This window comes from Aristolochia californica, unplaced genomic scaffold (genome assembly GCF_029961685.1).
Source record: "Aristolochia californica isolate CCGP_79_NKW_82.1479 unplaced genomic scaffold, dmAriCali1.0.hap1 SCAF_11, whole genome shotgun sequence".
NCBI lineage: Eukaryota > Viridiplantae > Streptophyta > Magnoliopsida > Piperales > Aristolochiaceae > Aristolochia > Aristolochia californica.
The window spans coordinates 1298871-1325187 of NW_027181782.1; the positions used below are offsets into that span (position 1 = coordinate 1298871).

The following is a 26317-nucleotide window of genomic DNA, read 5'->3' on the forward strand; positions in this document are numbered from 1 at the left end:
AAGAGAATTGTTAGTCAAGGGGTTAGGCTCTAGATGTCAAATATCATAGAACTTATAACAAGAAGGGAATAGAGAATTCAAAGAAATTGATAGATTTCCTTTTAAAAAAAAGAAAAAAATTCGGCTAAAACAATCATAAAGTACAACATAATTACATATGTAAGGAGACTCGATTTTCTCAAAAAATGGAGGATCTTCATCATCCAAGGTATCGAAGCAAGACACCGTCATTTCCTAGAACAAAACCTTTGTTATCATCGATGAACCTGCAAGAAAAGATCAACATGTAAAAGACGTATACACCATAAAGTACATCCAGGTGTGGTTAAATAAGAAGTGTGAAGTCGGGTCTAGCCAAATTAGGAAGCTTATTTACTAACTAATAAACTCAAGATTTTTGGACTCGCTAATTCATGTGAGACTATTCCTTAATACTCCCCCTCACGTATAGGCCCTCTTTTGTGGCTCTATAAGTGGATAATTATGGTATAGGCTCTCTTTTGCGGTTCTACAAGTGGATAATTTAGGTGTAAGCCCACATATGAGTACCTGCTCTGATACCATGTGAAGTTGGGTCCACGGCTCATCCCAAAATGACTAGCAAAATTAAAAAACCTCTTTCCCAACTAATAAACTCAAGATCTTTGTACTCATTAATCCATGTAAGACTATTCTTTAACAAGAAATTCAAGAGAAAAAAATTGTTGCAATGAGAAGATGAAGATCATTTACTAAACCCCACAGGGGCATTCTTTCAAAATAAGTTTTGGTGCAGTGTCTCTGTATACATAAGTATGAGATACCATGCGGATTTTGAGGTGTCTAAAACAAAAAGCATAAAACTGGTACACTCCTCTTCTTCTACCTAAGCTAAGCATTGTTACATTGGGAATAGTCCCACAATGATAAGTGTAATAGGCTGAAAACAGTGTAGAAGGCTGCAATATTTAATATGGAAGTGATAATAAACTTACTTTACTGAATAGAGATTTGCAGCGATATTATCAGCAGCTTTATCGCGCAACCATGTCTTGCCACCGTTAGTTGTTCTCAGCAGAATCCCGCTGCCTCCGGCAGCCCAAGCTTCATCCTGGCATCACAAACTTTTTAGAATTGCCGATGGTAAAAATTTGTGAACAGACTTCATTGCCATCACTCCGGATTTGGGCACAATGCATTTCAAACATGGCAGAAATACAATTAGGGATATTTGAGCATGAGAGAAATATAAGCAAATTCTTTTTAAAAGAGAAAATTCATTAAAGAGATGTAGTCACCTTTGAACGATATCCGACATCAAGAATGCCAAAACCTCGGCTTTGGACAGGAACTTCTTCAAAGTCCTCAGATATCTGTCGATGAAACAAAAAAATTATCCAATTTTAAGTTCAGCTAAAAAATAATAACAATCAATGCATCACATGGCCATTACTTTTTTTTTCTGAATTGCTAGATGATTAAGGATTATAGTAAGTTGCCAGCATCAAAGTCTTCCCCTGATGATGTTAGGGTCAGTTACATAAGTGTTCTCTTCCTCCACCATAATAAGTAAACACTAAATAAAGAAAATATCAGTTGCAAGTAGGGAAGCGGCAGGGGCAAGAGCCAACAACCCACCTTCTCAGAAAGACAACCATGGAGAGTGCAGAAATAGAAAGGAAACAAAATATGCAGGAAATTCACTGTAAAAATGACAACTGGAATGACGGGCAGTCCATTTGCAGCAGTCATAACTAGAGGGAAAATTCATTCTTTGAACAGTTTCACCATTCAACAAAAAAGTTTCAAACTAGGATCAAACAGCTAGGGTTCAGAACAGCTTAGCCAATAGTTCAAGCAATTTGTCTTTTATAAAAGTAATATATGGTACCAAAAATAGTCAAAAAATGATTGCAGCATGCTTGCAGAGCATATGACTCATACCAAGCATCATGAAATAACTTCAGTGAGACGCAACAAAATGCAAAGAAACTATTATAGTACAAGGAAAAGTTCTTGTTTGAACTTACACCAGTGCCTTGACTCAGATAAAGCCCACCACCACGCGCAAGAAGCCACAGACCACCATCAGCTCTCCATCCCATATTCTGAATTCTTCGTGCCACTGCTCTGTTATGTGGTTGCCAGAATGCCTGCCAATGATGTAGGCAGCTGAGAACACAACCAGTGAAATAAAAATGGTACAGCAGATTGCAGCAATTAGCAATTACAGCATTCACTTGACAGTCTTGGAAAACAATTCCATCTTATGTAGTTTCCTAGAATATTGTGTAAGAGTCCTCACAATAGGATCCAGGAGGAAGCAACAAAATGAAGCGTACCTGCCCAGGTTGCCAAGTCAGGTAGAAGTTGCCACGGCTAGAGACAGCGACATAGCTGCCATCGGGGGAGCGATTTACTGTATTAAATGTTCCTGTGTAGTAGCTTGCACCACTGATGCCACTAGAGACTGTTCTGCATAAGTAATGAAGAACAGTGAGTTCGAAGACACCGGTAAATATCTTTTTTGCATAACTGTAATCATTGGGTGGATCAAATGGAAAATTTTCACTTAAAAAACAAATGTTATGTATCTAAAACTACTGATGGTGTAGAGAACAAGAATTTCCAAATGGTATTCAACATCTGATATAACCTACAGCGAGGTGAAATCAGGCTCAAGAATTCAAACCTCTGTGTCTAACTTATATCTATGATAGTTAGGTATCCGAGTTCTTGTGGCAGATTCATGAGTTCTTAGACTCTCTTCCCCTCATACAAAGCAAACAGAAAATTTGAACTAAATCAGTAGTCCATGATGAAGCTACATTGGAAGACAAATGTCAGTTCGGTGCCCATAATGTAAAATGTGTGTCCATAACATGTTTCTCATATATATAACAAACAAGCTAGGAAACCTGTAATCCCAAGGTTGCAATACTGTCAAACAGAATCTCGATTAGAAGTATACCGATTGAGCGTAGCTGAAACGGTCTCTTGAACAGCAGCCTTCCAGTTGTATCCTTTATTTGATGTAACGTAAATTGCTCCCTCATCCGTTACCATCTCCGCACTCTTTTCCCCTGTTGCTTTTATGTAAACCTGCGCAAGTCAATGAATCATCTCCAAACTCTTGGAATAACATTTCATTTATGACCTCTTTTTAGAAAATGTTTTGAACTTCTCTTATTTTGACAAATGTTTTGAAGTGATTTAAGCTTGTTCCACTACAGCCATTCATAGGTAATCTTAGTCCGCTGAAAGCATATCCTCTTGTGCTCAATAATAATATCAGGGTACAGTTTTCTGGGTTCTTATAGAAACCCATGCTAAGTGACATAGTGACAGACATGCTAGTGCTTCAATTGGATTAAGCTTACTATATCACCCGGAAGTTCAGCACTTAAAGGTATTCTTTCCCAGCTTTCTCCAGCATCCGAGGTGTGCAACAAAATAGCAGGTTTCCCAACTATCCATCCTTCCTTGCCCATGAAGCTGATGGAATTGAATCGGTAGTTGAAGTCTTCATCCTCGGCCGAAGCTATTGAACGTGGAAACCAGGTGGTGCCACCATCTTTTGTCTCCAAAATTGTTTGCCGCGTCCCCAAAACGAAGCCTGAAACAATCAAAACCCTGCTCATAAAAATCACCAAATCTACCAAACACCTCTACAATCGACAAAAAAAAAAAAAAAGGAAGAAAGAACATTAGGAAAGAATCACTAACTGCAAAAAACTGAAAACAAACACAACTTCCACTTCCCAAGTGGCTTCCCTACATTTCACGTATAACATCCTCCAAGTCCATCCCCAACATCTTAAAATTTCACTCTAAAAAAAAAAAAAAAAAAGCAATTCGAACCAACCATGCTTCGTGTCGTCCGGAACAAACGCAATGTCGAGAAGTACGACGCCCCGATCAATGGGAAGATAAACTCGCTCCCATTCTGATAGCCCTTCATCTGACCTCGCCGGTTGTTCGAGAGCAGTGAGAGAAAAGAGAGATACTGAAACAGCAGCAGTGTCCGCAACGAACCTTCTTCGGTTAACAGAGGAATTTTCGAGAGACGCAGAAGGAAAGAATCGGAATTGAGACATCCGGAAATGACCGTTTCTCCTTAGGAAAAAACTATCCAATGAAGGTTTGAGACGGAGGGCGCTCGAATTGGTGAGCTGCAGAGTCGACATCGACTCCATTGCTGTCCGTCTTCCTCTCTAGAAAATTCTCTCTCCCGCGCGCTCTCGCTCTTATCTGTTATCTGCAGTTGTTCAGAATCTGCTTCGTGGGCCCTTTTGAGCTTCTCAAATCGCTAGTGGACTAAATTAAAGGAAAAATTTATGGTGTACTAGAAAACTTGCATCATTGGAGGGTTCAACATTTGGACCCAAGTCTTCATAATTTTTTTAATTAATTGATTTATTAATATCAAATGGAAGAGTTTTACTTCAATTGCATTGATTTAACCTACCGGAATCTCCGGTGGCTCTACTAGCTTAACCCTGATGTGTGAGACGAAGGTTGGAATCGAATCCGTCTATTGCAGAGGTCCGGCATTCCTGCCTGAGTGGAATGCCACTCAAGTTTTACCAGAGGTAGTCAAATAAACTGCATTTTTGTTTTTTTCAGAGAAAGCAGTAATGGAAAAACTGAGACTCGTCGACCTCATATTGATGTCTTGGAGTCATTCCAGCCACTCAAGTTGAAGGCTTCCCAAAGAAGACTGTCATCCGCCATGAGCAGTCTGCAGGGCCATTACGGTTTCGCACCATCAAAAAATAAGAATCTAGCAGAGGGCACCGAAATGGCAGTCTATAGAAGAGGGATTACAAAACACCTAGATGCAGAACAACTTCCAAACCATCACCCATCTCTGAGCCACCACCAACCAGGCATCACAAATCTCGTAGCTCGGTCAATGGGTTTTTGTCAGAAAATGGTGAATTTCTAGAATTGTCTGCTTTCTGAGGCTGGAGATGGTGGTGAGGGGGAGAGGTCAAATGATTCTTCTGTTCGTAGGCGTCAAAAAGCTGATAGCGATGTCACTTCTGCCACACCCGAAATGATATTAAAGGAGGACAACAACAGTGGTGGATTATCAGGACGACCATTGGACATAGGCTGCAAGGGATATGGATGGAATGGCTGTTGCTGCATGTGTTGTTGTGGTACTGCAGGAGGCTTGCCATAAGAATAGTGATGACTAACCCGCGGCGGTGGTGGAGGCGGTTGAGCTGGTGGGGGTATAGGATGGGGAGGATGAAAAGGTGGTCTTTGTGCCTCTGGTTGTTGAAATTGCTGCTGGTTTGGAACATGGTGATGGTGAGTAGGTGGTGGTGGTAGAGGAGGATGAAAGGATCGTGGAGGAAGTAAATACATTCCGTTATTGTGTCCTGGTAGCTCAAATGATCTTGAAGAACCAAAACCACATGAAGCATCTTGCGCAGCTGGATTCATAAAGCATGGAGAGTGTTGAACCATTTCAGTCTTTGAAGCAGCTACAACATGTCCCTGTAAGGGAGCATTTCCCTCCATTGGAATGATCTGATTACCCTGCAGACCAAAGTACAAGTTAGCCTTAACAAGAGCACACACTCATAATGTCTCATAGAAGATGTAACATGCATATGTCCATGAGAGAGAGAGAGAGACTTAGTGGCTGTGGCCTACAGTAATCTTGAGATGTAGGAGGGTGATAACCAAAATGTGGGGAAGTAGGAGGCAATGGAGGAGTTGGCCCTGGAGGGGGAGAGGATTATTGTGAACTCAAAGCTGGTTGAACCTAGTCCTTTGTTCAAGTTTCTAGTCCTCACTTAGAACTAGATGGGTCAAAACCTAGTTGACCGACCTTAGTCAATCGGGTTGTTTTATTGTGTGGGGAAGTTACCTTCATGCTATAGAGGATAAGAGAGAGGGACACCAATATGTGATCTCTATCTAGTCCCATGTTGGATAAGTCCCCCCTGCCAGTATTCATGAGAATAATAATAATTTTAGTAATAATAAAATTAATTTAATTAAAATAATTACTCACAAACCCTAGCCGGGCCACCGAAAACCGATAAGAATATCTTCATTTCTTTAATTTTCTAATATTGATTTTCCATGATAGAAATATCTTTGCCGGATAGGCGGAGAGGCGAGAACCAACGAAAACGGTTTTCCACCGGTAGGCGCGGGGGCTGTAGGCCGTGAGCCGTGTTACCGCTTCTGCCTGCTGCCGATGACGGAACTCCGGATTCCCGTTTTGCTAAAAAAGGAATAAAAAACCAGGAAATCAAGAATACAAATCCCGGTCTAACTTGAAAGCCGTAAAGTACGATGCTAACCGTCACACTATATATACCCGCTTTACTCGCGGCTTTTGATAGATTGCCGTCATCATCTCATTTTCCTCCGACGCGGTTTCTCTCTCCTCGGTATTCTCTCACTAGCCTTGTCTCGTCCTCTTGTGCTCGAGGTCTCGGGAGAATTGGGATTAAGGTTAGGGCAATGCCCGCTTCGGGTTCCTCTCGGGTGTATGATGCGGAAATACCCGCTGCGGCTTCCTCTCTTTCGGAAGAGAATGGCGCTCTTGGCGGCTTTCATTTGAACGAGTCGACTTTTTTAGCTTCGCTCATGCCTAAGAAGGAGATTGGAGCCGATCGCTTCATTGAAGCGCATCCGGAGTATGATGGAAGAGGCGTCGTGATTGCGATTTTTGGTAATTTTGATTCTGGGGAAGGAATTTTTGACTTGTCTGGGAGTGTTGCTGTTTGTTGAGTAGGGAGGGAGTTCGATGTAGTTGACAAGTTAGTGTTTTTCTTTTGCTTGTGTGCTCCTGTTGTTGCTTGGATGAAGTGGATCAGTTTAGTAATGGTGGAGTGTATTTTTGTTGTCTTTATGATAGCATACGAGTTAATTGTCGTTTTTTTTTTTTGCGGATGATATTTGGCGGCTGCAACCGCAAGGAGGGTAGTTTATAGAGAGAAGAGACATTCGGAGGATATTTATTTCCACGGAAGTTGGGAAAATGGAGTTCTTTCGTTTCTGCTGTCTTGCGTCAAGTTACAGCTTTTTTATGCTACTTGTACTGATTGGTGTTTTGCAGATACCGGCGTGGACCCAGCTGCTGCAGGTTTAGAAGTGACATCGGACGGGAAACCTAAAATCTTAGATATCATTGATTGGTAATGTGGCAACTCTGAGCCATCTCACTTTTTGCATCCTACTCCTCGTTAAGGGAATCTACGTGGCACTTTGGTGGTTTACGGATTTGTTTTAGACTTTTTTAAGAGCTCTAAAGAAATAAATTTTCTCCTTGTAGCACGGGGAGTGGTGATATTGACATTTCCAAGGTCATGAAGGCTGATGCAGATGGTTATATCAAGGGGGCGTCAGGTCGGTCAACGACCACATTTTGAGTTACTTGCATGAACGGATCGTCACTTTTTGTAGAAGTTCTTCATGAGTTTTAATGTTTTAAGTTACATCATGAGATATGAACTTTATCGCATGGTTAATCTATTATTTTTGGTGTTTCACTCTGCTTTTCCTTTTGTGTCTGTTTGTCTTTGTTCCTATTTATTTAGGGGCATCATTGCTGGTCAATCCAAAATGGGAAAACCCTTCGGGCGAGTGGCATGTTGGCTGTAAATTGGTCTATGAACTCTTCACTGGTGATTTGACATCTCGTGTCAAGGTGCCAAATGTACATTTGGTAGAATGGAATCTAAGAGCTGGTATTTTGAAATTGTCCTAACTTTTTTGATAGCTAATACACTGTCTAACTCCAACATGGCAGAAAGAGAGAAAAAAGAAGTGGGATGAGAAAAATCAGGAAGCCATTTCGGAGGCCCTAAAACATCTTAATGAATTTGACAAGGTTACTACATTTCTCTCTCCTTTTTTACACTTAAAACAACAAAGTACCACTCTCTTCATTATGATAATTTCATTATTTATTTTCTCTTTTTTTCCCTCTCTTTTATTGGGACGGTTAAAAACTCTATTTTAGGTGCATGTTTTGTGCTAATTGTTAGATTCTAGAGTTTCACGCTTGGAGAAGGCTGGTTGAAGTGAAGAAAGTGGAGGAAGAAGAAGATAAGAGAAGAAGAAACAAAGGGTTTTCTAGTGTAGAGGAGGTAGACACGTAGAGTAGGAGGAGGTAGGGCAAAAAGAGGAGAGAATGCTCCCTTGCATAGGTCGAGCTCTCTCCTCTTTTCTTTATTTATTACAAGAGTGATTAAAATGCCCTTATTCACAATGTATATTCGAGGGCTGAAAGAAAAAAAAAATTACAAGCTATTCCATTACATAAGGATAATCGTTTTTTTCAATGCTAATTTAGGTTGAGATTGCCTAAGGTTTGGCACATAAAAATGATAATTTTTTTTTTTTGGTTACGTAAGTTTGAATCAGGAAATAAGGAAGTCTTGTTATCAGAATTCTTGTGTAGTGACATACGGTGGTGAATTGTCTAAGTTCCTAGCAGGATATTCAGAAAGATAATTGTGTCATCTTTTTATATGCAATTGACCTGTCTTGCAGAAACACAACAAACCCGAAGAAAATGATTTGAAAAAGCTTCGTGAAGACCTTCAGAATCAGGTTGATTTTCTTCGTAAACAATCTGAAGTGAGTGCCTAGTTTGTGGTAACTTTCTATGGACAAGTTTTTGTTCTTTAGCATGTAATCTTCTTAAAATCATTCATTTTTTTTTTTTGTCAGACTTATGATGACAGGGGACCTGTTATAGATGCTGTAGTATGGAATGATGGTCATGTATGGAGGGTTGCTCTAGACACACAAAGTCTTGAAGATGATCAAGAACATGGGAAACTGGCTGACTTTATTCCTCTTACAAATTACAAGTTCGTTTTCCAAATATATCTGCTATTTTTTTCTCATGTTTTGTTTGGGTATGAGATATTCCGATATGGTAGCTGAATCTGATATGTTACACAACTGACTTAATGCTCATTGGCTTGCTTGTTCAATTTTTGTTGTTAGTTAGATAAATCATCCTTTGCTTGTTGCTCTTTTGCATGCTTTTTCTGCCCAAGGTAAAGTCCTAGTCTTATTAAATACTTGCAGTCAAAATGTCATGTGATGTTCTTTTTTATTGATTGTTAGGTAAGTTGGCTTTCAAATGAGTCGATTTCCCCCCTTTATTGTCCCCTTGGTGTTCCATTTAATTTAATTTAGTCTTTTGTTTTAGTTTGTTAGATCTGGTGCTTGTCATGTAAGGTCACATATTGGGATGTAAAAAAGTCTTGGAGACTGACTTTTAGGCTTCTAATTTTGCAGGATTGAACGGAAATATGGAATATTTAGCAAATTAGATGCGTGCTCATTTGTAACAAATATCTATGATGAAGGAAACGTCTTAAGCATTGTAACTGACTGCTCTCCACATGGCACTCACGTTGCTGGTATTGCTACAGCTTACCACCCCAAGGTATTCTGCCTTTGCTGTTATAAATTTCAATATTGTCTTGTTTGAACTCTATCACGAACCATGCAATATCTGTATCCATTTGTCTTCTGTACAGGAACCATTGCTAAATGGCGTTGCACCTGGAGCCCAGCTAATTTCTTGTAAAATTGGAGATTCTCGCTTGAAATCAATGGAAACGGGTACTGGCTTGATTCGGGCTTTAATAGCTGCAGTGGAGGTTGGTTAACGTGCCTCTTATTTGCTTTAAAATCTATTCTGTTGTTACCAAATTGATCAACAAATCATATAACAATTATTCTCAAATTGACAATCATACAAGAAAATGAACATGGTGGGATTATTTTACTACTAAACTGATAATAACTATTGGACTGAACCCGGTTCCATTCCAAAATGACTAGCCACTTAGGAGACATATTGTTTAATTTTATAACCTATTAACTTTTCTTCCCATTTTTTCAATGTGAGACTTTTTCCCACTTAACACTCCCTCTCATGTCTAGACTTACATATAACGGGCTTGAGATGTAGACGCAAACTCCTAATGGAGCAAATAAAGACACAGTCTCTCACCTCATGGCTCCTACAACACACAACTCTTAACTCATGGAGCAGATAACCTGGGGAGCACAAATTGGACCTTGGCCCATGCACACATCTTGCTCTTATATGACTATTGGATTGAACCCTATTCCATTCGAAAATGACTAGCCACTTAGGAGACTGTAAAACATCATAAATAAGGAGAAATAGAAGAGGGAAGAGAAGGAAAAGGAGAAGAGAAAAAACTTGAGAAGGCTGCGTTGTATACAGCAGCAACAGTTGGGGTGTGGAGAATGACCCTAAAACTTCTTATAAACTCACTTATAATTAGGGTTACAAAATGACATATATGCCCATCTACATATAAACCATTATATCTCCCTAATTATACCTAGGAATGAAAAAAAATTAACCGTATAATTCTTACATCTAAGCTAACAACTATCCTATTAGGAATCATAGGAACATGGTAAATGACCAAAATACCTTTTAACAGATATTTCAGCACTCCTCCTCGAAATTGGAGTTTATATATCAATGAACCCAACTTGTTAAAATTTTTCCCAAAATCTCTCTTTCCCAATGTTTTGGTAAAGACATCACTAAGCTGATCCATAGACTTGACATAAGAAGTGACTATAGCAACACTCATTACAACTTCATGTACATAATGACAATCAACTTCTATAAGTTCGTTGATGGATCACTGGTTACTTGCAATTAATATTGCAGCTTGATTATATAAAAAACAACTTCGTAGCTTTTGTAGTAGGAAAACCCAACTCTTGTATCATTGGCCTCACCTACAAAAGTTGACTAACTGTGTGAGCCATTGCTCGGTACCGTGCTTTTGCTCTTGAGTGGCTACTACATTCTATTTCTTGCTCTTCCAGCTAACTACCTTTCCACCAACAAAAACACAACACCCCGAGGTAGATTTTCTATCCAATTTAACACCCCCCATGATCGACATCAGAATATCTTCCAATTTGCAAGTGGTTATGTGGTGCATACAACAACCCTTTCTTTAGTGTGCCCTTCAAATATCTTAATATCTTGTTGGCAACTTCCAAATGTATCATCCTCGGGTGCTTCAGAAACTAGCCGACCATACCCACTGCAAATGATATGTTAGGTTGAGTCACTGTAGCATAAATAAGTTTGCTTGTTAACCTTTTGCATATAGTCTTGTCTTTAAGTTTGGTACCATCATCTTCAAGGAGACTGTGATTTACCTCCATAGGTCTTAGCAAGCCTAGCTCCCAAGAACCCATATTCATAAAGCATATTATTAACATATTTTCTTTGTGTCAGAACAATACTTGCTTTACTCCATGCTACCCCCATCCCAAGGAAATACTTAAAGTGGGTCTAAATCCTTCTTTTGAAAGTGTTTCGCAAGATCTCTTTGACTTCTTCATGCCCTTCACATAATTCTCTAAGAAGATAATGTCATCAATGTATACAATGAGCACCATAACTCTAGAAGTTCTTTTAAGATAAAACAACAAGTGGTCACAATGACTTTTCATAAACCCCAATGACATAACTACTTGGCTGAATTATTCAAAGCAAGCTCTAAGACTTTACTTGAGTCTGTAGATAACTTTATGCAATCTGCTTATTCCCCCTATCTCCTCTTGAGCAACATACCCAGGAGGTTGCTCCATATAAATTTTCTCGGCTAGATCACCATACAAATAAAAACATTTTCAATATTCAGCTGGAACAAGTGTCAACTATTGTTGACAATTACAAAAATCAATATTCGAATTGAGGACAATTGTGCAACTAGGGAAAACGTCTCAAAGAAATCCACTCCATAAGTTTGCATGTACCCTTTGGTGATAAGTCTGACTTTATATCTTTCTTAGAACCATTAGTTTTGTTCTTCACTGTATAGACCCAATGACATCAAACTATGGCAGCATCTAGTTGTTGCTCACATAACCTCCATATTCCCTTATCAACTAAAGCTTCCTTCTCTATATCTATGGCCTGTTTCCTAAGAGGACATGACATGGTTTCATATATGGAAGAAGGGCTAGAACAAGAAGACAATGATAATGCAATTTTTTAGAAGGAACTAGACAATGAATCAAAACAAACAAACTTAGAAATATGATGCTTAGTACCACTTTGTGTACAAACTCAAACACCTTTAGGAAGTGAAATAGGTAGATGTAAATCATTTACCTTAGAGAAACTGCTGACGAGGGAGGCATATGGGTGGAGGAGAGGGTCTCTGTGTGATAACCTTGGAAGGTGTCCTTTGTTTATAAACCTGCAGTGGCTTTGGCAGATCACTAATTGGCACAATGCTAGGAACATCCTCCATAGGTTGAGGCACACAACCATCTACTTCAAGTGAAAGAGAAATACCAGACTTAGCAGACTGTGAAAAATAGGGAACATCTTAGAAAAGCTAACATCTGTAGACACGAACATTTTTTTGGTTGCTGTATAGTAACACTTATACCTTTTTTGAGTATGGGAATAACTTAGTAAGACACATTTGACTGATCAAGGAAATAATTTATTAGGAGATTGACCAAGAACATGGACATATTACACACGTACAAACACTCGAAGACAAAAGGGAAACAGTTCACTTGTTGGCTTGAGAATTTATAAAGGAATCTTCCCACCAAGCACATATGAGGGTTTCCTATTAAGCAAAAAGGACGTAGAGAGGATAGTATCTCCTCATTAGGATTTGGGAACCATTATCTGAAAGAGCATAGTGTGAGCAACATCAAGCAAGTGGCGATTTTTCTGTTTTGTGACTCTGTTTTGCCATTTTCACAACAAAATGCATCAAATTTGATATTCATGAATTCAAGCCCATTATTAGTATGTAGAATACAAAGTGAAAAATTAAATTGCTTCTTTATTTCACTATAAAAATTCAAGAATACATCAAAGACCTCAGAGTTCTCCTATAAAAGATACACCCATATGAACCGACTAAAGTCATCAATAAATGAAACAAAAAACTGGAAACTAAAGATACTAGGCATTCGATAAGGACCCTATAAGCTATTTTAAATAAACTGTTACTACGACTTGAGCTAGGTGGAAAATACGAGTTATGGTGCTTCTTGAGTTGACAAGATTCACTCTGAAATGATAAAGTAGAAGGTAGATCTGGAAATAACTTGAGTAGCTTGGTTGAGGAGGGATGTCATTGAAAAGGAGAAAATTGTATTGAATGTTGAAGAAGATGGCTGTACCATACCTTCCAAGTGGTAGAGGTCCTCTTGCTGACAACTTGAACCGATTGTCTTCCTCCTTTGGAGTTCCTGAAAGACACAACAAGTAGAATAAACAGTTACTGAACGCTGCAATGATTTAGTAATTTGACTACAAATAACAAGTTAACTGGAAATATAGGGACAATGAGGACAAAGTTTGCGGAGTTGGGTGAGGGATGAAAATAATGTTGACATACCTGACACATGCTTAAACACCAGTGTCAATAACCACGAAGAGATGGAAGACGTATGTAGTGCAGACTTATCTGTATTGCCATGGTAGTTGTAGGAATGAAAGCATTCTTGGCCATGGATGTGGAGGATGCAGTCAATTGTGCCATTTGTTAAACCAATTGCTGAAGTTCATCTAGCACACCAGGAGCAATACTAACTACGCCACTAACAAATGACTTTCCACTCTTAGAAAAATTCAAGTTAGCCCAGGTAGGCGTGCCAAATTTATCCCACTATTTGTCTGAAAAATGGTTAGTACGTTTAGTGGACGCACTCTCTCTTGCTACCACCATCACTACAGCCTCCTCTATGCCTAGATGTATCTCTGCTTTGACCTCGTCCATCCCAACCATGTCCACTTCCATGAGGTGTCTCCGAGCAACTTTGAACTGGCTGGATATGGAGGGCAGCAACATTTACCCCTTGTTATCCTTACTGCCATGTGGAACTACAACTACTTCTGCATGCATTACTCTATTAAAAACTTTCTTGAGTGTAGGAACAATATCATCTGTAAGTATTCGGGCACAAATTGCATCATATTCTGATCTCAAACCATCGAGCAATTTGGCCACATGCTCTCGAATTTCAGATTCCTTGGTGGTGAAGGGATAACAAGTCCCAAACTCCTATAAAATACTTTGCAACTCACTAAAATAATGAATAACTGATAGGTTTCCCTTGTTAATCCAAAGAACCTTGTATACAACTCAGCGATTTGAGACAAGTTGCTCTCTTGATCATACGAAGCTCCCAACGACTTCCATATTTTCTTGGAGGTTTCACAATTCATTACCTGTTTCTTAAAATTTGACTCCATGCTATTTAGAAGCCATGTCATGACTTAATTATCCTCTGCCTTCCAATCATCAGTTTTTGCCCCTCAAGTATTTTGTCTTTTGCTTGCCTTCAGATAAATCTGGATAGATTTGGACTATCCCAAGTAATTTTGTCCATTCAATTTCTCTGTGGAGATCACAATAATATTCTTACCATCCAAATTCCCAGACTCTTTGGCTGGTGTAATCACTTCACTTGAATCAGCCACCATTTACTATCAACAACCACTAGAATTTTGACAGATACATGTTGGCTACCAAAACAATCAACAACAAAAAATTAATAAAAAAAGGACTGTATATGCTTGCGCATATGAGTTGGGTCCCACATTGTCATGATCAGACTATTACTATCCAGTAATCTGAGAGAAACAACCGTAGAGGAAGTCAATTAGGGCTGACATCAGTTCTGAGTATGATGATGTAGGCAATCTATAAGTTTGGAAGATTTGCGCAGGCACAGTATTGAGAGAGAAGAACCCAAACAATCCTCTAGGATTTGTAGACTTGAGGAGAGGAAGATTCTTGTTAGAACCTCACAACATTCAAATCGTTTGCTCTCATCCTATGTAAAATATTAGAAATTAGGAGAAATAGAAGAGGAAGAGAAGGAAAAGGAGAAGATAAGAACTTGAGAAGGCTGCATTTAATAGAGCAGCTACTGTTGGGTCTAGAGAATGACCCTAAACCTTCTTATAAAGTCACTTAAAATTAGGGTTACAAAATGACATATATGCTCACCTTTGAAATGAAACAAAAAATTTAACCATATAATTCTAACATAAAGATACGCTAACAGCTTTCCTATGAGGGATATATGAACATGGTAAATGAACAAAATACCCATTTTACAGATTTTTCAACCATACTCATGTTATGAAAACGATTTTTAAAATTTATTTATGATTTTACTGCATTTTTCTACATTCTCTAAATGGACCTGAAAACAGGTCAAACCTGGCTGACCCAGTCGATGAACTGGCTGATTAGGCCTGGGCAATTCTCCCAGTGCTATTGAGAATCAGGAAGAGGCTTGGTTGCGTTTCTCCCGTGCTTTTAGTACCGGTGGGAGACTCTCTATAGTTGATGGTGGGGGCCTCTCCCTTGGTAATGCTAAAAAAGGGGGAGGAGAGGGGTAGCCTTTCACTACATGACGGGAGGGATCACCTGCCTTTTCCTTGTTGCAGAAATGTTGCAAGAATGAGAGGGGGCAGCTTTGGGTGGTGGGGTAGGGGGTATGGTTGGTTATAGTCCTGCCACTGTAATTGGGGCAAATGGGAGGGGAGTATTGGGGCTTCACCCCCTCTTTTATGAAGACTAAGAGAGAAGGCTTTCCCCAGATATTTTTTTTTTTTTGAATTTTTTAAAAACATTTATGATGTATGATGATGTCACCACCAGTTTAATAGGTGGTTACCCTGATTTGACAAGTTCAACCAGACCTGGTCATCTTACTGTGTTTATGACTGTGTTGAGTTTGATAACATTGCTTTGTCTTCTTCTTGGGAAAATCTCTTTCTCAATTAATAAAATAACTTATGAATTATTTCATAAAGTTTAGATATAACTTTTCTGAATAGGGTGCTATAATCGTGGATGCTGCTTATCGCCTTTCATTTATGTGTTCAGGGTACATACCTCTGAAATATAGCTGAAAGTCTACTTTACTTTTTAAGAGAAATGCTTACCTATCTTTGGGTTTTAATACCTACACCCCTTATGATATTATCTCATTACCTATATACAACTATTGTTAGAATTCGTTAGACTTTGACATGTGAAAAACCCATAAAATATCCTACAACAATGGAATTATTACATGGTGAATTCCTTGGGAGAATTGATCAAACAGGTGCGCTCAAAATCCTGACTTATCTCTCAAGGTATCAACTTTCTTAGTAGGCATTTTTTCATCTTAATTGAAGTTTCTTAGAGGTGTGGGAAACGAAGTCCATCTTCCCTGAAAGACTGGATTGCGGTTTTATTTCTGTAATTCTACTTTATGCAAGATTTTGATTTCTCTGCAAAGTTCTCCATTCTTAGTCACAGCCTGTTATGAATGTTATTGCAGCACAAATGTGATTTGATTAACATGAGCTTCGGAGAGCCTGTTCTGCTGCCAGATTATGGACGATTTGTTGATGTTGTTAATGAAGTAACTATCTCCACTAGCTTGATCTACTTGCTTATTCTGTCTTTTTTATTACAAAAAAGTTCCAATTTTGTTTTTATCTGTAGTGGTTGGTAGTTGAATTGTTAAGTGAACTTTCAGGTGGTTAACAAGCACCGCATAATATTTATTAGTAGCGCTGGTAACAGTGGTCCTGCATTGAGCACGGTGGGTGCCCCTGGAGGTACAAGCTCAAGCATTATAGGAGTTGGTGCATATGTATCCCCTGCAATGGCTGCTGGAGCCCATTGCGTGGTTGAGGCTCCTTCACAAGGGTTGGAGTACACTTGGTATGTTCTATTTGTGAGTTGCATGCAGAGGTGCAATTGTTGGGTGTCATGTGCAGATCTGATCTCATTACCAAGTGGACCCTAATATGGATGAACATTCTTATTGATGTAAAATCCTCATTTCTACAACTAAAATAAGGGTGAATTACACTCCAATTCCCTGAAATTGCAAAATAATACCTTCACCCTAGTTGTGAAAATTTCATTAATGTCACCCCCTTTTCCTTCCTTTTTCCTTTATAAGACAATCATTCACTTATTAAAAGAACTGTGTTATTAATGATCTCTACTTAATTTAACAATGGAATTTTAGAAAGAATTATGGTCAGGAGGGGGACGGGGGATAGGAAAAGTCAAAATATAACGTAGTTCAGTTTGATAATGGTTTTTTTTGTCCTCTCAACATAAAAGATGGCAATGGTTAAGACAATGAAATTCTATTATTGCTCATGCATTTATTTTCGTGCTTCTTTTCTTTCTTTTTAGATTTTTATGTTTTCCCCTGTGATGACCCTTTTGCATTTTGTCTACTCCTAGTGAATTCCTTTCATGAAGTTGTAAAGAAAACATAAAGAAGAAGAGTGCAATTTTGATACTTCGGGGGTAAGAAATTTGTTTGGCAGTTGTGAAGTGGGTTGAAGACCCATCTCAAAATGACTAGCCAAACTAAGAAGCCCCTTTCCCAATGAATAAACTCCAGATTTTTCTTAACATTTCTCAATGTGGGACTATTTCCCACTCAACAGTAATTAATAAAAATTATTAATTTTCTAGGAGACCATTAGTTGAAAAGATATTATGGTGCTGTTAAGCAAGGATGTAATGAGGAATTTAGGAGCAGATAAAGAAGCATATTTGGATTTTATATTTTTAATAAAGCCTGTGGAAAATAAATGATCAGTAGTGGAATTGTGACTAATGAGCACAAATTACTCACAAATATTCGAAAATGTTATTTCAGCATTGACAATACTCTTATTGTAATTTTATATTTTCTTTGAAAAGTGAGTGAGATTTTATTAAGCAAAGGGGAGGGAACAGAAGGCTTCCCCTATAGATGAGGCAACACCTGCCAAAGAAAACCAGAAAATCACATGGTAAAGTAATGATAAAATGAGACTACAATACATATCAACAAACAACCCCTTCAGGTAGTGAAGGGCCTTCCTTGGTAATTTTATAAATTCAGATAGTCAGGAACCTTCTCTGGCAAACTAATGTCAAGCCTGTAGTGGACCAGACAAGCTGGCAGGCAGTTGAATCTGAATGATGCTTCTTTTTATGCTCATTTTCTTTCACCTAGTGTTCAAAGTCAGCCATTATCAGCTTTGGTAGCACCTCCTAAAGTTGAGCATTTTATGTGGTGTGTTTTTAAGTATAAAGTTCCTCACAACGGACCAATTGCATCATCAGGTTTGAGTGGTTCAGGAAAGTGGGTGCAAATTTTGTCTTTTTTAAGTCTATAGATCATATCTTCATGTATTGCCTTTTCGCTTATGCTGTAATGTCTGCTATGCGGCGAAGATTTAACTACTTTTTTCATTCCTAGTTCTTTTCTGGATTTGTTGTTGCAAGGTCATTATCAAAATCTTGAAAAAAATTATGGGTAACTGCCTTTTACTTTTTTTTTTTTTTGGATAAAAGTGATAATATATTAACCGAGAAAAAAAATTACAAAATAAGAGGGCCTCCCATGACCTCCATCGCAGGGAGGGAGGTCCCTTGTTTAGCAAGCCCGTCGGCCAAAGAATTGGTGGAGTGGGGAACATGAAACCATGTACAAGTAAGGTTGGCAGCAAGGTCAGACACATGGTGGTAAATATGCCAGTGTCTCCAAGGAGGAGTTGTAACAACAGAGCACAAGTGGATGATCACGCCAGAATCTCCTCCAGCAATGAGGGGGCCATGAAGATGATCTCTGAAGGTGGCTAGCCCATGGTATAAGGCCCAAAGCTCTGCAGCAGTAGAATCTGAATCGCCAATCGGGCCAGCATAGGAGAGAAGAATATTAAGAGAGGCATTCCTGATAACCCAACCAAACCCAGCAGAACCCGAGTTACCATGGGCACAACCATCAAAATTCAGTTTACTTGGGGATGGGGGGGACCAGGGAATGCAGTTGGAGGGCGCCGGTTTCCAGCCATTTGCGCGATGCACCACCAATTGGTTCTCAGAGAGGAGCCACTGAACGTGTTGAAATCATCCTTGGTGTGAAGCCATGCTGAGATGTGTCCCACAATCAGGTCAGTGATCGCCTTGGTTGAGAGGAGCTTAAGTTAAAGCGCCTATTATTCCTCTCCTGCCAAATGAGCCAAGGGACGTACCCGAGGCAGGTTGAGCCATCATACGACCTAGCTTGGGCATGGGAAAGTGCTGGAGGAACAAACAGACTTCCGATAAATGTTGAGGCATACAAAATGTGATGCCAATCTGGTGAAGGATCCGGGTCCAGATTTGCCATGAGAACTAGCACTGAAGCAGCAGGTGCTAGATAGTTTCGTCCTCTTGTGAGCATAGGGACAGAGCCTATAGGGAGTGCCTTTTACTTTTTGAGACCAACCTGTCCCCACCCCATTTTCCTTTTCGTCAAATCCGTCCCCATCCCCATCCCCATATGCTTGCCCCACCCCCTCCTTGTCCCTATAAGTTGGGTTTGGGGAATTTCTCTAACCAAAACCCAGTGGGGTTTTCTCCCTGTCCCGTCCCCAACCCGCAGGGTGGAACTCGGACATCCTTGGGTTTTTCTAGATTGGGTTGGGTCAGGTGGGCTTCCCTGCAAAAATCAGACCCAATGCCCACCTACTTTTGTTGCCTCTAGAGGTAATCAAGTAAGGCTTGGTAGCCTCCCTAAGAGGGGTGCTTAAGGCTATATTTTGATGGAAGTTCAAAAGGACAATCCAGGCTCCACAAAGGGTGGGGGTATCCTTTGAGACTATCTGAGACATGTTATGAGGGTATATTCTGCTCCGGTTGGTGAGTTTGGGTCTAATGAGGCAAAACTCTGGGCTTTGCTGTGTTGGTTGAAGGTCTACTGGTGAAATTTTGATTTGTTGTTCATGTTGAAGGCGATTCAGCTGTAGTCATTAGATGGTTTTCAATAGGCATCATGCCTCCTTGAAGATTTTGGAATCTTTAATATGAAACTTTAGATTGGTATATTCTGATCCGGTTGGTGAGTTTGGGTCTAGTGAGGCAAAACTCTGGGCTTTGCTGTGTTGGTTGAAGGTCTACTGGTGAAATTTTGATTTGTTGTTCATGTTGAAGGTGATTCAGCTGTAGTCATTAGATGGTTTTCAGTAGGCATCATGCCTCCTTGAAGATTTTGGAATCTTCAATATGAAACTTTAGATTGGTGTTGTGGTCTTTCTTTACAATGGGTTCATAGCATGAGTGCAAATGATTTGGCTGATACTTTGACTAGGATGAGTGTTTCTCTCTCCCTTCCGATTGAAAGTCATACTTACCTGCTTGAAACTGGTTGACTTTTTTTTTGTTTTGGGTTGCTTATTTGCTTGTATTTTTCTGCCTTTTTATGTTTTGTTTCCCTTTTTGCTTGGCCTTTGTTTGAGTGGCCCCTTTGTAATTTGTACTCTCTTCTTCTCCTTGCAATAGAATTCTCATTATTTTCGAAGGAAAAGATGTAAACTTGCCTTGATGTCACAACTTATCCAAACGTGCTGATATATGATGTGAAGAGATGTTAGATTATGAGGTTTGGAATTTGGGTTTTAAGCATTGAAAGTGCAGGAAGTTTAAAAAAAGAATTGCGAACAATTCTTGAAAATATAGTTGATGTTTTTTTCTTTCTTGTCGTGTTTAAGTGGTAATTGGGTCATTTATGTAATTAACGACAGAATTGAGTATTATTTAGGGAAAGTGGGAGAAAGGAATTGGTGTGGACACTAGTATGCCCATCGGGTCCCAGTGGACCCACCAATTATGGTTGAAGTTATTTTATAATTTATTTTATTTTATTTTTCTTGATTTTACTGGATTGATTAGATAGTGATCTTATCTGTTTTAAATTTTAAATTTCAATTTTATTTTTAGTTTATTTTTCATGATTGTATTGGATTTGATCAAATAGTGATCTTATCTATTTTGAATTTTAAATTTCAATTTTAGTTATTCATAATCTGCAACAACAATGTTAAAGGCAGTTTTGAAGATGAATTAATAAAGTCCCTGTTTCTTGTCTCTCCCTCTGTCTCCCCTTTCTTCTAAATTATTCTTCTCAATTCTCCCATTTCTCATTCCCAATTATTCTTTCTTCTTCTCCCTTTTCTCTCCCTTTTCCTCTTTAATCCAATAGCTAATCGACATCGCATACTTCAATTAAAAATTCGCACCTTGTCTTGCATCAATTTGGTATTAGAGCCAAAATCCTGCCTCTTCTTTCTCTCTCTTTCTTTTCTCTTTTGACAGCTCAACCATCTCCTGCATCAACAAAACCTCCCTCCCTACCCCAACTGCCGTTGAAGCACTTCCCCCACAAGTCAGAGTTGACGATCACCTTTGACAAGCAATCACTTGCGTTAGCAACCCAACCCAACCAATCCTTCTTCTTCTGCATCGGCTACAGAGAAGTCGACGTTTCTCCTTAGTCGTCCAGCTAGATCTGTCACTGAACCTCACGCCGGGGACTTCTCCAGCCAGATCCATTGCCGTTACCGAGAGGGATCAGTCACAAAACCTTCCGCAAAACCATTGCCGATCAGCCAATCAGATTGTCCCGCCATTTCTTCCGCCCTTAAGCCGTCGTTTTCTGGCACCAGTCCACCAATGACGCAGTCCTCCGAAGCATCTCGCCAACGACTGAGCAACTTCCTCCCTTTGCCTCCACCGTCTCCAGCCTTCGCTGTTGCACCGGTCATTGTTGCAGGATACAGTCGGACATTTTCATCTCTCACCGATGCTGCTGAGATCCACAATTCGTTGAAATCCACGATTTCTCTGTCTGCCACCATTTTCGTTGCTGTCGTCAACTCCACAGGCCACCTCGACAACTATTCCCAACGCTTCTCGCCAACGCTGCAGTCTCCCCTCTGCCCTGATACTACTCTCGTGCATGTGCATGAATTCACATGTACAAACAAAAATTCTGAATAAAAGAAACAAAAGCACACATATCTACTATATATATAAAATTTTTGCGCCTCCCCCTTTTGTGAGTTTTCTTTTGCATTCAAATAAATCGGGATCCCATTTGTTGAGGTACTATCCAAACCCCAAGAGCCAAACTCAACAGGGTCGAGTTTTTCAACATAGGGAGAATTGGTAGGGACACTAGTATGCCCATCGGGCCCCAATGGACCCACCAATTATGGTTGAAATTATTATTATATATATATATATATATATATATATATATATTTTAGTTTATCTTTCCTTATTTTATTTAATTTGATCAGATAGTGGTCTTATCTATTTTGAATTTTAAATTTCAATTTTAGTTATTTATAGGTTGTAACAGCTTGTTGAAGGTAGTTTTGAAGATGAATTAATAAAATCCCTATTTTTGGTCTCTCCCTTTTCTTCTTCCATTTCTTCTTCTTTCTTTTCTATTCTTCTTTTAAATTATTCTTCTCATTTCTCCTATTTTTTCCCCCAATTCTTCTTTCTTCTTCTCTATATTCTCTCCCTTTTCCTCTCTAATCCAACAGCTAATCGACTTTGCATACGTCAATTAAAAATTCATGCCTTGTCCTGCATCGGGAAAGAATTTGAGATTGGGATCAAGCTAAGGTTGGGTAGGGGCAGAACTAGAAATCTTCTACAAGCTGGGCTACCAGTTTATTGGGTACTGAGCAGGAGGGTACTGTTTTGCACAAACAGTTGCTAGTGGGACTGAACATTATCTAGATGGAGAATTTCAAATATAGATGGGGCCAGAACTCCCTTGGCTATGCCTTTGGACTCTAGTAAGGGAATGATTTGGTTGTATTTTGAAATATCTAAATGGGAATGGAATAAAATGAATTAAATGATAGAAGGAGAAGCAATAATTAGGTTATCATGTTTTATGTCTTGATTAAGTCTGATGTTTCAATTTTTATCTTCAATTGTTTACTAGTTTGAGTCTTAGTCCATCTAAAAATGACTAGCTGAACTTAGGAGGCCTTTTGCTAACTAATAAACATATGATCTGTCAACTCGGAAGCAGTGTGGGACTAGTATCCCACAATAAGTCCCACTCATAGACAACTAGTTTGGGATGTGGGCACAAGTTATTTGTTACTTTTAACCCACCATGTTGTTTTACTTTGTGAGGTGGAAACCCTTTGTATGTAAAGGTCTTGCAACTTTGTTGATCACTCAGGTGGAACATCAGCACTATCATTGCCAACTTTTTGTTAGATTAGGGGATTTTACTTAAATGGTTCTACCTAAAACCTTCTTAATAATGTCAAAATAGTGACAAGTTACTATGTGACTGTCTGGGTAGTACTTGATTTAGAAGCAGAAAATTTATAATAGGCAGTAATTCATCTAAAAGAAAAGTCAGTGAACAATGACTTTTCTTTATAATTATGTTGTCCTGCATTCTTTACCCTCTCAAATATATAAACATACCCATTTTCTGAATTTGTTGTGAACTATAATAAATTTTGAAGATCTGGCAGGTCAAGCCGAGGGCCCACAGCTGATGGTGATCTTGGTGTTTGTATAAGTGCTCCTGGTGGGGCTGTGGCTCCTGTTCCTACATGGACCTTACAGCGGCGCATGCTTATGAATGGAACTTCCATGGCTTCTCCATCTGCTTGTGGTGGTGTTGCTTTGCTCATTAGTGCAATGAAGGTTGGTCACACTTCTCATAAAAAAAATGTTGTTTTTTTTGCACTTATAATTGCAAGTGAATCACTTCCATTTAGTTTTCTAAATTTCATTGAAATTTCCTGTGTTTGAATCTGTCTGTAATTAATGAATATTTGTAGGCAGAAGGTATTTTTGTTAGCCCATATACAGTGCGTAGGGCACTTGAAAACACTGCTGCCCATGTAGGTGATTTGCCTGAAGATAAATTATCTACTGGCCAAGGGCTTATGCAAGTTGACTGGTTAGTGTTTGATAATTTCTCATGCTAGAAATTGCCTCTGTTGAATTGTTTACGATAGTTCTGGATTCCTGGGTGTCTGTGGATCTTGCTAACTTGTAAATTATCTCCACTACAGGGCACATGAGTATATCAGACAATGTAGGGGTCTTCCATGTGTTCGGTATCAAGTTACAGTCACTCGAGCAGGGAAATCAAGTTAGTCAACTTTTGGTTTCTCTAGCGTTTTGTAGCTATTTCTGCAAATTTGAACTCCTTGAACTGAAAGTGTTGTGCCTGGCTAGGACTTTTTCATTTCAATAACAGTGGAAAAGCTTCTTTTGCAGGGATCTTTTTTGAAAAATGTCACTTTTGTGGTTTAGTAAGATACTTGATCATACTATGAAGATAAATTATCTTGAAATGTTTAAAATTGTCATGGAGGTGATTTATTTACATTCATATTTCTCTACTATTTGCAGCTCCGTCCTTTCGAGGTGTTTATCTGAGGGAGGCTAGTTGCTGTCATCAGACTACTGAGGTTGAGTTTGCATTAACTTCAGAAATGCGTCTCTAGTGACTATTTTCACTTATGAACTTGTGCTCTCTCTCTCTCTCTCTCTTTCTCCCTCTGTGTGTGTGTGTGTGTGGATATGTGTGCATGGATAGTTACTGGATAAAGAGATAATAAGGTTGGTTTAATTCTAGCTATAGATTCATGGTTATTATGGCTGACCTACTGGTTGGATAAACAAACACTGCTCAAGTTATGAACAAACAATAATTTGAGTGATCCTTGTGATGGTATAAAATTTGTGGGCCCCCCAGAGAAGTCAACATAGTTGGAAGAATTTCTCTCAGCATAGTCCCAGGCCTGTTGTCTGCTAGTACATGTACTTCTACCATCACATACTAATTCTATAATTGTGCTCCTTGCACTTTTGGCAGCATCTTACTGGGCTGGTTTGGTGGTTTATACTTTGTAGGTTGCATAATATCATATGTTTGCTTCCATTTAAAAAAAAAAAATCCATTTGAAAAAATATCATCTGTTTGATTTTATGTTTACAACTAAAACTCAGATTAGAGGTGCTGCTGACATTTTTCTCTGCTTTGCATTTCTTTTACTGGCACTTAAATTACAAGGTATATACTTTTGCAGTGGACTGTGCAAGTTGAGCCCAAGTTCCATGAAGATGCCAATAACTTAGAGCAGCTGGTTCCTTTTGAGGAGTGTATTCAGTTGCTCTCCACTGAAAAATCAGTTGTTCGTGCACCAGATTATCTTCTGCTGACTCATAATGGTCGTAGCTTCAAGTTGGTTTTCTTGATCCCTTCTTTTACTTCTATATACGGTGTAAACTTATGCCTATTGTTCAAAATTCGACCAAAACCAGGAAACACATTTCACTCTGATCAGGCGATGCTAATATAACTTAAATACTATTTTTTTTTGAATGCTAAACTAGGATACTAGAAGTTCCCAAAAGAGTTTATGAATATCTTAGACTAAATTTTCTACATGAAATGGTGAATAATATATTGCTAAATATTTTTCTCCTTTTATTTTGCCCGTGGTATGCTGAAGTTTCTTGCCGGGTGCAGCACCTGCTCCTAAAGCACTGCTCAATGGCATGGCTCCAGAATTTTATAAGTTGAAAACTTATGGAAACAAAAAGCGGTTTTATTCTTCTGTATCAGTTTTGATTTTTAGGAATTATGTTTTACCTGTTGTAAGAAAAGGCTGTGAGTTTTTAGTTACTGCCATTTTTTTGAATTGCTTGACTTAATCTACTTGAACACCTTTGATATATGAAAATTTGTACATTATAAAGATACAGCTTTTCACACAGGCCACTTTCAGTGACCAGAGCACAGTATTTCTACTCTAGCAATGTGGTGACCACCAGGTTGACCCATTGTTTCAGATGAAAATGATCTGTTTGCATGTCTTATGGAAACCCCGCTCTTCCCCCCCCCCCCCCCCCCGGTGTTCACCAAGTACTGTCCTTTCTAATAAATTTTTTTCAATGAACTGTGAGCAATCGTCTATTTGTTGTCTGAGAAAGTAGTGCATGTAACTAAAACATAAAGAGTCAGAATGAGATGTCCAAGGTTTATAGCTTTGCTTATGACATTTGACTAAAACATAATCAGTTAATTGCTTTTTCTTTTTCGTCCTTTCCAAAACACTATGTGACCTGCTGGTTTGCAGAAAATCTCGTCTAGATGGTTCTTTGTTAAACAGAAGCAACTATATTTTTTCTATTTTCTCAACTTTTTTTTTTTTTTTTTTGAATGTTAAAATCCATTGGTGAGATTTGAACACAAGGCTTCAAACTAGGAAACTCAAATATACCATTGAGCTAAAAGCCCAAGTCATTTTACTTAACTTTGTGGTAATGAAGATAAGAAGCTTCCCACATTTGACCATTTCCTTCACTCCTCTTTTCAGAGGTATTCAGTTTTTTAGAGATTGGCTTTTGTTTTTCAAATCTTATGTAAGTATTTTTTTTTTTAAAATTAATGTTTCTACCCA

The 26317-nt window shown here is 38.8% G+C and overlaps 2 protein-coding genes across 3 annotated transcripts in view; one reads left to right on the forward strand and one right to left on the reverse strand.

Moving 5' to 3' along the window:
* Positions 1 to 76: 76 nt before the first annotated feature.
* On the reverse strand, positions 77 to 4462 carry LOC137944555 (photosystem II stability/assembly factor HCF136, chloroplastic-like). The gene is made up of 9 exons (XM_068790238.1): positions 4448 to 4462; positions 3845 to 4237; positions 3360 to 3595; positions 2951 to 3081; positions 2322 to 2454; positions 2010 to 2132; positions 1278 to 1352; positions 975 to 1090; positions 77 to 266 (listed from the first exon to the last, which is right to left on the reverse strand). The coding sequence occupies exons 2-9, from the start codon at positions 4173 to 4175 to the stop codon at positions 200 to 202; spliced, it is 1212 nt and encodes a 403-aa protein (XP_068646339.1). The 5' UTR covers positions 4176 to 4237; positions 4448 to 4462; the 3' UTR covers positions 77 to 199.
* Positions 4463 to 6132: 1670 nt separating this feature from the next.
* Positions 6133 to 26317, forward strand: part of LOC137944002 (tripeptidyl-peptidase 2) — a 30977-nt gene continuing 10792 nt past the window's right edge. The window contains exons 1-16 of one of the 2 annotated variants that reach the window (XM_068789491.1): positions 6133 to 6679; positions 7067 to 7145; positions 7283 to 7356; positions 7548 to 7666; positions 7760 to 7840; positions 8506 to 8592; positions 8686 to 8828; positions 9265 to 9415; positions 9510 to 9632; positions 16357 to 16440; positions 16558 to 16745; positions 23369 to 23543; positions 23681 to 23802; positions 23918 to 23997; positions 24261 to 24319; positions 24941 to 25095. In XM_068789491.1, the coding sequence (XP_068645592.1) occupies positions 6298 to 6679; positions 7067 to 7145; positions 7283 to 7356; positions 7548 to 7666; positions 7760 to 7840; positions 8506 to 8592; positions 8686 to 8828; positions 9265 to 9415; positions 9510 to 9632; positions 16357 to 16440; positions 16558 to 16745; positions 23369 to 23543; positions 23681 to 23802; positions 23918 to 23997; positions 24261 to 24319; positions 24941 to 25095 (2102 nt within the window). In that variant the 5' untranslated portion in view covers positions 6133 to 6297. The remainder of the gene's footprint in view (positions 6680 to 7066; positions 7146 to 7282; positions 7357 to 7547; positions 7667 to 7759; positions 7841 to 8505; positions 8593 to 8685; positions 8829 to 9264; positions 9416 to 9509; positions 9633 to 16356; positions 16441 to 16557; positions 16746 to 23368; positions 23544 to 23680; positions 23803 to 23917; positions 23998 to 24260; positions 24320 to 24940; positions 25096 to 26317) is intronic. The other variant, XM_068789492.1, reaches the window with a different exon arrangement.